This window comes from Moschus berezovskii, chromosome 24 (assembly GCF_049115385.1).
Source record: "Moschus berezovskii isolate FMDL1 chromosome 24, NW_MosBer_1.0, whole genome shotgun sequence".
In the NCBI taxonomy this organism is placed as follows: Eukaryota; Metazoa; Chordata; class Mammalia; order Artiodactyla; family Moschidae; genus Moschus; species Moschus berezovskii.
The window spans coordinates 8,206,485-8,219,950 of NC_142483.1; the positions used below are offsets into that span (position 1 = coordinate 8,206,485).

The window sequence follows — 13,466 nt, forward strand, 5'->3', positions numbered from 1 at the left end:
AATTGATAGGTATGTCTTGGCAGTTTGAACACTTCTTAGGGAAACACAGCAACTGCTCAACAACAGTTACTCGATACCCTTTTAGAGACATAATCTGTAGTAGGAAGACTTGTTGGCTGGAAATCTAGATGAAGCAATAGCAAAAAGAGAGACATGAAATCTGGAGAGACATACTCTATCCTGAGCTTCCCAGGTGGCTCAGTGGTAAAGAATCTGTATGCCAATACAGGAACCATGGGTTTGATCCCTCAGCTGGGAAGATTCCCTGTAGTAGGAAATGGCAACCCACTCCAGTATTCTTGCCTGAATAATTCCATGGACAGTCCATAGGGTCGCAAAGAGTCAGACACGACTGAGCACACACACACATACTCTATCCTAAGCAACAGAATAGTTCCATCAGGCTTACTGTGATCATCAGGAAACCCTCCGAGTAGTAGTTTGGCCTCCCATGTACCTCAGTAGCCCAAAGACTATACCTTGGCCTAAAGAACATCTCTCAATCACTATAAAGCTATTTTTCTCTTTTAAAATAACAAAAACTGAATTATGGACTGGCTGCAAAGCTCCTAAAGGTCCAAACTCTATGTGGAATCTTTCAGCTGGCTTCCTACGGCATCTCTTACCCCACCATAACTGAGGTGATTTATGAGAACATCATAAGAACATGACTATCCGCACTGCTTTATATTTAATTAGAACATGCTAAAGTACTTTTGCCAGATAATAAACTTTATTTTTGCCATTTCACCAAGCTTTTCATATCACAGTGCCTTATAAAGTACTGTTCTTTCTAGCTGCATCTTTTAAGCCAATACTAATAAAAGTTTAAAGTAATCATCCTCCAATTAAAAATAAAGAAATTTTCCAAAAAACACCATCCTATTTCTTAAATCCTCATAAAACCCTGTGCAGAAAATACTGTTATGATTCTTACTTTACCTACAAGGACACCAAGGCATTACAAAATTTGCCCTGGTTCATACAGCTATCAAGTAAGAGAGGTGAGATTCTAAACCAGGAGTTAGGATACAGAGTCCAATGGTTTAACATGTTTTGTGCCTTGGACCATTCTGGAGTCAGGTGAAGCCTGCAAATTCCTTTTCAGCTTAATATTTTTAAATATATGAAATAAACAAAGGAGACCAATTACCTTTGGGACAAAAACCCCAAATGTATGATACAGTACTGTATATGCTTCTCACCAATCTAGTGGTGGATCTCCAATCTACTGAAATTTCTATGTAATGATGAACGTAGATAATGAAGTATCTACAATAATCAAAACATATAAAAACATCTGTGATTTGTACTAGCAGTAAAATCTCAGGTACTATATCACAGGATAATAAAATCACGGGTTAATAATACTATAGTTTTCTTTTTACATTAGTAATTAAAAGAAATGCTAACTTCTAGTTAGAGGTTAGTGAGGACATAATTTTCCCCCTAAGTTTATGGATGCTATCCATTTTAGCACTGCCCTCTCTATCAATCCTCTTAGCATTGCAGTTAAGAAAGTCAAGATGGAGTGAAGTAAGCCAGAAAGAAAAACACCAATACAGTATACTAACGCATATATATGGAATTTAGAAAGATGCAAATGATAACCCTGTATACAAGACAGCAAAAGAGACACAGATGTATAGAACAGTCTTTGGGACTCTGTGGGAGAGGGTGAGGGTGGGATGATTTGGGAGAATGGCATTGAAACACGTATGTTGTCATATGTGAAACGAATCACTAGTTCAGGGTCAATGCATGTTATAGGATACTCGGGGCTGGCATGCGGGGATGACCTAGAGGGAGGATAAAGGGAGGAGGGAGGTGGGAGGGGGGTTCAGGAGGGGGAACTTATGTAAACCCGGTGCGAATTCATGTCAATGTATGGCAAAACCAACCAATATAATATTGTAAAATAATTTGCCTCCAATAAAAAATAAATTAATTACAAAAAAAAAAAAAAAGAAAGTCAAGATGGCAAAGTAGTCGTCTGAGGAGGTTTTACAAATAGCTGAGGAAAGAAGAGAAGCAAAAAGCAAAGGAAAGGGAAAGATATACCCAACTGAATGCAGAATTTCAGAGAATAGCAAGAAAAGAAGGCCTTCTTCAATGAACAAAGCAAAGACATAAAGGAAAACAGAATAGAAAAGACTAGAGATCAAGAAAATTTGGAGATATCAAGTGAACATTTCATGCAAGAATAGGCATGATAAAGGACATAAATGGTAAGGACCTAACAAAGGCAAAAAAGAGTAAGAAGAGGCGGCAAGAATACACAGAACTATACAAAAAAGGTCTTAATGACTAGGATAACCATGATGGTGTGGTCACTCACCTAGGGCCAGACATCCTGGAGTGTGAAGTCAAGTGGGCCTTAGGAAGTATTACTACAAAGACAGTGGAGGTAATGAAATTCCAGCTGAGCTACTTAAAAATCCTAAAAGATGATGCAGTTGAAGTGCTGCACTCAATGTCAGCAAATTTGGAAAACTCAGCAGTGGCCACAGAATTGGAAGAGGTCAGTTTTTATTCCAATCCCAAAGAAGGGCAGTGCCAAAAAATGTTAAACTACCAGACAATTGTGCTCATTTCGCATGCTAGTAAGGTAATGCTCAAAATCCTTCAGGCTAAGTTACAACAATATGAACCAAAAACTCCCTATAGATATACAAGCTGGGTTCAGAAAAGAAAAAGGAACCAGAGAACAAACTGCCAACATTTGCTGGATCACAGAGAAAGCAAGGGAATTCCAGAAAAACATCTGCTTCATTGACTACACTAAAGCTTTTGACTGTGTGGATCACAATAAACTTCGGAAAATTCTTAAAGAGATAGGAATATGAGACCATCTTACCTGCATCTTTAGAAACCTGTATGCAGGTCAAGAAGCAACAATTAGAACCGGACTTGGAACAGCAGACTGATTCAAAATTAGGAAAGGAGTACATCAAGACTGTACATTGTCACCCTGCTTGTTTAACTTATATGCAGAGTACATCATGCGAAATGCCAGGGTGAATGAATCACAAACTGGAATCAAGATTGCAGTCTGGGAGAAATATCAACAATCTCAGATATGCAGATGGTAACACTTTAATTGCAAAAAGTGAATAGGAACTAAAAAGCCTCGCTGAGGGTGAAAGAGGAGATTGAAAAAGCTGGCTTGAAACTCAACATTTAAAAAACTAAGATCATGGCATTCAGTCCTATCACTTCATGGCAAATAGAAGGGGAAAAAGTAGAAGCAGTGACAGATTTTCTTGGGCTCCAAAACGTATAGTTAAAGCTATGATTTTTCCAGTATTCATGTACAGATGTGAGAGTTGGACCATAAAAAGGGCTGAGCACTGAAGAATTGATGCTTTAGAATTGTGGCGCTGGAGAAGACTCTTGAGAGTCCCTAGGACTGCAAGAAGATCAAACCAGTCAATCTGAAATGAAATCAACCCTGAATAGTCATTGGAAAGACTGATGCTGAAGCTCCAATACTATGGCCACCTGAGGCGAACAGCCAACTCACTAGAATAAACCCTGATACTGGGAAAACCAAAGGCAAAAGGAGAAGAGTGCCACAGAGGATGAGATGGTTAGATCATCACAGACTCAATGGACATGAAATGGAGCAAATTCCAGGAGACTGAGAAAGGATAGGGAAGGCTGGCATGCTGCAGTCCATGGTGTTGCAAAGCATCAGACACAACTTAGCAACTGAACAACAATAATCTTGTGTCCTTCTCTCTCTCCACATTGGATCCCTTGGTGCTCTCATCCAGTCTTATGGCTCTGAATACTACCTAAGTGGCTGACTACAAAGTTTGTCTCTAGTCCAGACCTTTCTCCTAAATTCCAGACTTGAATATCAATTCAACCAGAATATCTAAAAGGCATCTCAAACTTACCACTTCTAAAACTGAATTCATCTATTCCCCAAATGTGCTCTTCTCACAGTCACCCCTATTCTGGTTGATGGCAAGCCCATCTTTCTCACTGCTCAGACCAAAACTCTTGGATTGACTCCTCTCTCACATGCCACATCTGAGCTATCAACAATTCACATTGGTATGATCTTCAAAATATACCCAGAATTCAACTATTTTTCACTACGTCCTGTTCTCACCTTGATAGAAGTCATGAGCATCTCTCCTCTCAATTTCCAGCTTCCTTATAATTATATATATCTCCCTGCTTCTACTGTTTGTTCCTCTCTGCAAACTTCAGTGATCATTCGGAAGCTGAAAGCAGACCGTGTCACTCATTGGTTGAAAACTCCAGGCAAAATACTTATAAAGTTCTACAAAGCTCTGTGAAATCTGTACCCCACCCTAACATAATGTATTAATCCTGTTACTTTTTTGTTCATTCCATTCTAGCCATACTGAGCAGAACTCTCTAGGTCTGCCTCAGTGCCTTGGAACAAACTATTTCCTCTACTAGTTTTCTCCCTAGATAGTAACAGGGCTAACTTCCTCCCTTTTAAGTCTGCCTAAACATCACTCTCAAGAAGGCTCACCCAACGCACCTCATTTTACATTTCAACATCTATCCCAGAAATTCTGGACCCCCCTTATTGTGCTCCATTTTCCAAAGTAATAACCTTTGAACATTCTATATTATGTATTATCACCCCTCACTAGGAAGGGTGCAAACACAAGCAAAATTGTTTTGTACATCACTCACCCCAGCATGCCTATGTTTGGCACAAAGTAAATATGCATACAAACACAGGACAGCAATCTCTGTAAAGGATTTGCCTGTGTCTCTCATTAGAAGAACTCCTTGAAGACTCCAAATGGATTTAATTTGCAGTGTCCTCAACACCTGGCCCTGGGTCTGCTCAACAGCAGATATCTAATGCACAGATACTCAGGTGATTGATTAGTCACTTTCACCTGAAACATAAACCTAGATGCCTGAGGAAAAGCTAGGTCTTACAGCTGTGTCTGATTAAATAGTTGGTAGGAGACAAACACAGAACATCAGGTTCCAACTGTTACTTCAATCAAACTGAATTTAAGTTTCATGATTCATTTCTTCATGTGTCTAGGATTTCAAACTATCTACAGTCTGAAAAGGGCACTTGGTCATTCCTCCCCCCAGCCACCACACCACCTCTCTAGCCCACCTAATCTTTTCATGCTTAACATCCTACCTCTTAAGTGTTCCTTGATGACCCCAGCTAGAAGCACTTACATGTGTCACAATCTGTGTCAAGTGCTTTTCATATATTATTCTCATTTGATTCTCCCAAAAGTCCTATGAGGTTGCTTCCATTACAACATCTATTTCAAAGATAAGAAAAACTCAAACTTAGAGAGATGAAGTCACTTGTTCAAGGTTTAACTAATGTTCAAACCCAGGTATGCCTGGCTCTGAAACCCAAGTTCTTTAACCACTATATCGCTTTTCTCTCTCCAGGGTTATATACCCTACTAGCTTATACAAACTACTTCATAGGATTTGTTGTCACTTGTTGTTCTTGTTCAGTTGTTTCTCACATCTGTTAAAGCAGGTGATATCATTCAGGATGCTTCCTACCAAGACCCTTCCCAGTTCTTACAGTATTATGAAATAAAATATTTTGTAATTCTCTACATACTCCTTGTAGGTTAATATACACACACACAAACACATATTTTAGCACTTAGTCACTACAGAAATTAGAAATCTCCACTGTTAGGAAGCAGGACAGATAGAAAAGCAATAAAAATAAAAAAAACTCCAAGACTTTATATAAAAAAATATAACATTTCTGATTCCTCCCCACATTCATGTCCATCAAAGATGTACTTGAGTCCATTATTCCATACAATATGAAAAGCTGTATTTTCCTTCAAGAAGTTTAAGAATGTGATCCTTAAGGCTTCTGTACTTCACCAAACAACCTGGTAAAGGAACTGAAAAGCAAGAACTTAAGACCATTCAGGAGCTAGCATGTTTGTTTGGACAGGACAAGTGCTCAATGAGCAGTTATTGGATCATGATACAGAATTTTCCTTTTTGTGAGGTTTTCCAAGTCTCAAACCAAGAGCCTGCAAAGAGTCTTAGCAGAACTAAGCTGAAATGTGTCAAAAGAACAAATATCTTGGAATCATTCTGGTCATAAAAGTGAATTTCATTTGATATCTCTATCAACTGTTTAGGTTTCAAATATGCCATACATTCGTAGGTCTACACTTGAGTCAACACCAGCAAATTCAGTTTAAGGATAACTTTTCAAAACAATAGTCTTGGGAGGACGTAGGGAAAGAAGTGAATCCAGGCTCTGGAGTGGAAGCTCTTAAGAAACCAATACAGTAGCTGATACGGCCCTCAACAGCAATGTAAAAATGTCCCAGGCTTAAAATATACTATTGGTTTCTAGATATTTCGGTTTTCAAGACCACTGTCTTGTTTAGAGAATCCTCAAGCGATTCCTGCTTCTTAACAAAGTCTTCACAAGGAGTAGAAAGTCATCTATTCACGGCAAGAGGTTGCTGTTACCGAGGAAGTTGAGTGTCCGAAAGTGTGCAAATCTCACAATCTGGTAGAGAATGTATACCCCTCCGGAGGCTTTCATTTTCGAGCGGAAAAACAAACCCGGTGTCACCTCCACACTGGGGCCACTCAAACCTCGCCACCATTACAAAACCGAAGTGCCAAAGGTGCAGAATGTGAAGCCGGAAGCACTACCAGGCCAGGATCAAGTTCCAGGAGAAGAGGGGGAAAAAAAAAAAAATCAAAACCGAGAGTACAGCGCGGGCCCCTCGGCCGCCCTGGGCCGAACGACGCACGTAGGCCCTTCCGGTCAGAGCCGCCGTCGCCCGGAGGTCGGGCGACGGGCCGGGCTTCCACCCGAGCCCGGGGATTCGCGGCCTACTCTTGCCGGTGCCCCCTCGCCGAGTCTGGCACTGGCTGCTTCTCCGACTCGGTCCCTTTCGTAGGCAGCGCAGCCCAAGTGGGCCACGAGGATCTGGAGGAGACCGCCGATCCTCGGGCGGGCCGGATCGGGACAGACGCGACGGCCGCGGCCGCGCCGCCCCTCCCCCACCGGCCCGGCCCAACCGCCGCGGCGACGCGAGCAGCGGCGCCAACGCCGGGCCCAACCAGCGGCCCGCGGCGGCCTGGACAAGGGGCCCGTGGCGGCGGCGCGGGGCCGCTCTGCACGCCGCCCGCGCGACTTGACCGCGGGCCCGTTACTCCCCGCGCCATCCGCCAGGACGCGCCGCCCTCGGCTCGGGCTGAGGCGGCCGAGGGCAGCGGGAGGCCGCGGAGCTGATACTTACTCAGGGGTCGGGTGCTCCGGGTCGTAGAAATCCCCCATCTTTGGAGGCGGCGGCGGCGGCAGCTGCTGCTTCATCGGGAGCCGCTGGGGACCGCGACTCGAGCCCCCTCCCCGCGGCAGGGCGACGCGAGGGAGGGGAGGGGAGGAGGCCGCTGGTCCGACCGCGGCGGCGGCGGCGGCAGGGGCGGCCCGCGTCGCTGGCCCGCTCGCTCCCTCCCTCCGGCGCCCGCCCGCCGCTCTCTCCCCCACACACCCGGCCAGCGACGCTCACCCCGCCCGCCCCTGAGCTGCACAGGCCCGGCCCCTTAAAGAGACACGCGCCCGCCGCGCCTCCGCCGCCAGTCGGCGCGCCGGCCGCTGCCGGTAGTCCTCGGGGAGGAGCGGCGCTGGGGGCCGCGGTGCGAAGCCCGCCGACCCGGCCCGACCTCGCCGGCGGCTGCCCGGAACAAGAAGCCCCGGGCCCGAGCGCTGTTGGCCCAGCTCGGGGCCGAAAGCTGCTGCGCCGCGATCCCTGCCTCGGGCTAGCTGAGGTGTGACACGGCGCGCCTCAGGGTTGTTTGCGGGCGAACAGCCCGAGCCCGCCCAGACTCGACGAGCCTTCCTGCCCCGCAGCCCTCGAAGACCTGCCCTCCCGGAGCGCCGGAGTCCTCAGCGGCGCCGAGGGCCCCTCCCCTGGGCTTGCGGGCTCTGAGGTAAGGCGGGCGCCTCTTCTCCCCAGCCTCTCGCCCCTCGCTCCTTTATTCCTCTTCGCCTTCTCCCCCTCTCGCCTCTTCATCTCGTCCCCTCGGCAAGCACGGAAGTAGAGCTAGACCCGGGATTCGCGCTGAAGCCGAGCTCTGGGGACGCCCCTCCCTCCTGCCCGCCCCCGCCGGCTCGGCTGGGCCCAGTCTGCCCACCGCCCGGCTGCGTCCGGTCAGCTCTACCCTCCACCCCAACATCTGGGGGCGCTGGCTCCCGTGTTCTGCGTGGTTCTTAAGGCCTTAGAGAAAAGGTTGGACATAACCTTAAGGAAAGGTTATGAATCGCTTTCCTGCCCAAATGACGTAGTAAGACTAAGGAGGATAACTTGAAAGGGCTGTGGGTTTTATTTTTGGAAGGATAAAGAGTCTATAAAGCCATTAGCTAAAGGCCAAGGGGGTGGGGAGGGTTTCATAAGATCAGATTTTTTTGTACTTTTATTTCTTCCACTGTAATTTTGAATCGGATTTTACTAGCAAGCAACTGGATGGAGGTATGTGTTATGGACTGAATGTGAACTCCATCCCCTAAATTTATATGTGAAATTCTGTCCCCCAAGGTAATGGTATTAGAAGGTGGGGCTTTTGGAAGGTGTTTAGGACTGGACTGTGGAGCCTGCAAGAATGAGATTCAGTTCAGTTCAGTCGCTCAGTCGTGTCCGACTCTCCGCGACCCCATGAATCACAGCACGCCAGGCCTCCCTGTCCATCACCAACTCCCGGAGTTCACTCAAACTCATGTCCACAGAGTCGGTGATGCCATCCAGCCATCTCATTCTCCGTCGTCCCCTTCTCCTCCCGCCCCCAACCTTTCCCAGCATCAGAGTCTTTTCCAGTGAGTCAACTCGTCGCATGAGGTGGCCAAAGTATTGCAGTTTCAGCTTTAGCATCAGTCCTTCCAATGAAGACCCAGGATTGATCTCCTTTAGAATGGACTGGTTGGATCTGCTGATTAGTGCCCTTATAAAAAGCCCTTTGAGAGAAGGAAATGGCAACCCACTCCAGTATTCTTGCTTACAGAATCCCGTGGACAGAGGAGCCTGGCAGGCTACAGTTCGTGGGGTCGCAAAGAGTCAGACACAACTGAGTGACTGAGCACACACAGATTTTTTGCTATAGCCTTGCAGAGTTTCTGTCTTTTGCCTGTTTCTTCATGAGCCCATTGCTCATGGGCTTCCCTGGTGGCTCAGATGGTAAAGAATCTGCCTGCAGTGAGGGAGGCCTGGGTTCAGTCCCTGGAGTGGTTCAACCCACTCCAGTATTCTTGCCTGGAGAATCCCATGAACAGAGGAATCTGGTGGGCTACAGTCCATGGGGTGGCAAAGAGTTGGACACGACTGAGCAACTTTCACTTCACTCAAAAGCCCATTGAGCTCTCTCCTGTTTCTTCTGAGGATATAAGGAGAAAACTCAGTCTGTAACCCAGAAGGTGGCCCTTGTCAGAACTCAGTCATACTGGCTCCTCAGTCTCCAACTTTCAACCTCCAAAACTGTTTGAGAAATGAGTTTCTGTAGTTTATAGCTACCCAGTCGATAGTATTCTGTTTTAGCAACCAAAGTATATGAGCGTATAAAGCCTTTACTAGCTCTTTTTATGTTGTCAGTGTCTATTAGTGCTTTATCATCATTGTTTCTCACTTGAGGATTATTTTGGTTTTTTTTTTTTGGCTTTTCAGCATATCCAGACCCCATCTGACTCCCTTGGTTCAAGTCTCCCATGGCCACTTCTTTACAAACTATGAATATTGCCTAATTTTTCTGCTTTTTCTCATTGTAAGATGAGAATATTAATGTGGACAGGACCTCACTGTTGTGAGGATCCAATGAGATAATGTTTGTAAAGTGTTAAACTTTCAATAAATGTCAGCACTTACCAGAGTGCAATGATTAAGAGCTACCTGGCATTGTATACCCGCCCTGCCACTTTCTAGCTATGTGACATGAGGCATGGTTACTTTTCATGCTTGCAGTGCTTCATCTGTAAAATAGAGGTATTATCTACTGCACAGTGTTGTGATTATTAAACTAAATTGTATAAAACATGCTTGCACAATGCCTCTCCCTGCGTAAAGTTATCTTTTAGGCTTTGAAAGAATAAATTGGAGCCCTATGCCTTGGATAGGCATAGGCTATTGGGAGCCACTTCACATTCGACAGACTGGAAAGGACTATTATAATTATAGGTGGAGGTGGCTGAAATAATGTTAAGTGTGAGGTGACAAAGAACTAAACTGAGATAAATGAGAAAAAAGCAGTCAGTTACAGGTCTCCTGTTTCCTAAATAACAAAGTAGATAGTTCTCTTGCAGGAGGTAGCAGTTGATATCTATAATACCGAGTCTTAAGAGAGCATTAGTCTGGTTAGAACCCAAAGCGATAAGCATGCTGAGCTGTGGGGTTCAGTGGGAAATACTAAGCCCCAAACATAAATAAATGAACCAAGTTTTTACAGGCAAGATTGAATACTATTAAATGCCCTCATCTATACTGTACTAGGAGTTCTCTGTACAACTATTTTAAATTCAAAGAGAATGCATTCACAGAACACATACTTAGGCCTGGCCTCTTGATCAAAGCTGTGGAATAATCTGGTCTATAACTGACCATCTCCCACTTTCTTGTTTAAGACTGCCTACAAATAAGTTTGAAGGAAAAATGTCAAAAGTCTTGAAACATTATGAGGCATTCCATAAAATCCTTCATCATTGTTCCTGCCATTACTGCGCCTATAGGCCCAGAGCATCCCATCTCAGGGAACCCAAACGAAGCCAGTAGTGACCCTGAAACAAAGTTGACTCAGGCATTTCTTGCCTTAGGGGAGGTGGAAGGCCAAAGATCAGACACTGCCCCCAGTTACGCTCTTGGTACCTGGATGGGAAACAAAAAATAATTTTTTAAGGTGGAGAGAGTACCAGTTGATTGCTTGAGCATATTTTCCAGAACTACTATGTGTAAACATAATTTTTGAAGTAATGTATTGACAAGGTGGTTCTTAGGATTGGTACGACACAGAAGCAATAAGATCAAGACAGCCAGCTATTCTAAGGTACCACTGGATGGTTCCTCTTTTCAGTGTGCCAGGCCAAAACTCTGCTGCTTCAAATGAGAACCTGGCTAAGGCTCTAGGAGAGAGAGAGAGAGTAAAGGTTGTTTCCCCCTCAAAGTGACAGCTGGAGCTGAGTGAGGAAGCTGCCGCTGCCTACTTAACCTCGCCTCCTACCATCCCATTCTACCTTCACCAAATCCCACCCCCACCTGAGGATTCTCAGAAGACTGTTCCTCGAGAAATGCCAGCTTGGGAAGGACATGCACGAACTAGCCCTTCGGTCCTACAGCTCCCCAGAGTTCCTGTCTTTGCCAAGAGGGGACAAGGTTGGCAGTGGCAACAAATCCAGTATGGGCAGTGTGAGCTAGGGTAATGTGGGAAACTCTGTCTCTACCCATGCGCTCCCACAAATATCTTCACAGTGGCAAATCAAGCCCATTCTTAATGGCCATAGCCTGTGGTTAATAATGGTCCACTGATGCATAAAAGGTTGAATTTAATATCAGAGAGGCAGTTTGGGAGTATACATGAAAGATACACAAGACTGGGTTATATCAAGATCAAATGTTTGAAAGTTGAGACTTGCCAATACAAGGTTTATGAAGATCACAGCAGTTTGTAAGACACCTAATTACTTCCCTTGATTATTTATCTATTACCTTGAATCTATTCCTTAGTGTTAATGATCCTATCATCAGTTTGTTTTTTTCTAGCCCAGTGTACTTTTAAATAAAGGAATTGTGTTACATATTCCAGAAATGTATTTTTCATTATTTGTAATGAAAAAACAAAACTGGCTATTACTGTAGTTGCACATTAACCATAAAATCATGATTACAAACAAGTACATCCTAGCATTAGAATAGAAACATGATTTGGGTATCAATGAGCTGTTATATGGGCTTACCTCGTGGCTCAGAGGGTAAAGAATATGCCTGCAGTGCAGGAGACCCGGGTTTGATCCTTGGTTCGGGAAGATCCCCTGGAGAAGGGAATGGCTACCCACTCCAGTATTCTTGCCTAGAGAGTTCCATGGACAGAGGATCCTGGCAGGCTACAGTCCGTGGGGTCCCTAAGAGTCAGACAGGACTAAGCGACTAACACGTTCACTTTCAAGCTGTTATACAGGGTTTCCCAGGTGGTACCAGTGGTAAAGAACCTGTGTGCCAGTGCAGGAGGTGTAAGAGACTGGAGTTCGATCCCTGGGTCGGGAAGATCGCCCAGAGGAGGGCATTGCAACCCACTCCAGTATTCATTCTTGCCTGGAGAATCCCATGGACAGAGGAGCCTGGCAGGCCACAGTCCATAAGGTCACAAAGAGTTGGACACAACTGAAGTGACTTAGCACACTATTTAATAAAAACTGTGAGTGTGTATCTTTTGATTCAGCAAATTCTGTTTCTGAAATTCTACTTCATAGACTATTCATACCAAAGAATATTGTCATTAAAAAGAAAGAATTTTCACTGTACTAGATATTCTGGAGGAGTTTTCATGAGGTTTGGGGATTTTTTGAATGGGAAAAGCAAGATTTTTAGACATATATAAATATACATATATACATGCATATACTTATTTGATTTCATGAGGATGATGAAAGATATGAACATATATATGCCATTTAGTCAAGTTGTTTTGAGAGTTGGAGAGAGTGAGAAAAAAATAAGGAAAAATTACTACTACCATACCCTGATAAATATATATTGACCTATAGATGTTTGTATATATTTAGAGTTCCTTTAAGAAATTAGGAGAAAAAAGTGTGTATCTACTGGCTTAAAGGGGTGTTAACTTTAAAAAGTAAGTATTTGGAGTCTATATCTTATTAAACCAAAATATGCATGAAAGTGAAAGTGGCTCAGTTGTGTCCAACTCTCTGCGACCCCATGGACTATATGGCATGGAATTCTCCAGGCCAGAATACCAGAGTGGGTAGCCTTTCACTTCTCCAGGGGATCTTCCCAACCCAGCAATTGAACCCAGGTCTCCCGCTTTGCAGACAGATTCTTTATCAGCTGAGCCACAAGGGAAGCCCAAGATGTGCATACTAATATATTAATAAGTGCTTGTGTAAGTATATCCAAACAATGAAAAGGGTGCAGGATGCTACAGACTAGTTTGTTAACATTACCAGTGTTTTGTATGTGGGGTATGAGAGAAAGAAAGAAATCAAAGATGAATCCTAAATTTTTACCTCAAACACCTAGATAACTGGTGAAGACTTGAGACCAGGAGAAAGAGGTTGGTATTAATAATTATGCTTTCAATGTATTAAGGCAGGAAATGCTGATAAACATTCAGATGTAGATATCAAGTGAGCAGTTCAAAATACTCATCAGGAATTTAGAGGATTCCTCATAAGAAAATAAAAATTTTGGAGTCCTCACTATACAAGTGATATTTATAGCTATAGCACTGCA

At 44.3% G+C, this 13,466-nt stretch overlaps 1 protein-coding gene and 1 long non-coding RNA gene across 15 annotated transcripts in view; one reads left to right on the forward strand and one right to left on the reverse strand.

Annotated features, from left to right (window-relative positions):
• Window positions 1-7,527, reverse strand: part of SETD2 (SET domain containing 2, histone lysine methyltransferase) — a 76,896-nt gene extending 69,369 nt beyond the window's left edge. For 3 of the 4 annotated variants that reach the window (XR_008684134.2, XR_008684133.2, XM_055413674.2), the window contains exon 1: window positions 7,265-7,527. Coding sequence is in view for 2 of the 4 variants with exons in the window: in XM_055413674.2 (XP_055269649.2) it covers window positions 7,265-7,339 (75 nt within the window). In the remaining 2 variants the exon portion in view is untranslated. The remainder of the gene's footprint in view (window positions 1-7,264) is intronic. The other variant, XM_055413676.2, reaches the window with a different exon arrangement.
• Window positions 7,528-7,560: 33 nt separating this feature from the next.
• Window positions 7,561-13,466, forward strand: part of LOC129547781 (uncharacterized) — a 58,829-nt gene continuing 52,923 nt past the window's right edge. For 3 of the 11 annotated variants that reach the window (XR_016036223.1, XR_016036225.1, XR_016036222.1), the window contains exon 1: window positions 7,576-7,956. This is a non-coding gene — a long non-coding RNA (uncharacterized LOC129547781). Of the gene's footprint in view, window positions 7,957-13,466 lie in introns of all 11 variants that reach the window. The other 8 variants (XR_016036224.1, XR_008684138.2, XR_016036219.1 and 5 more) reach the window with 7 other exon arrangements.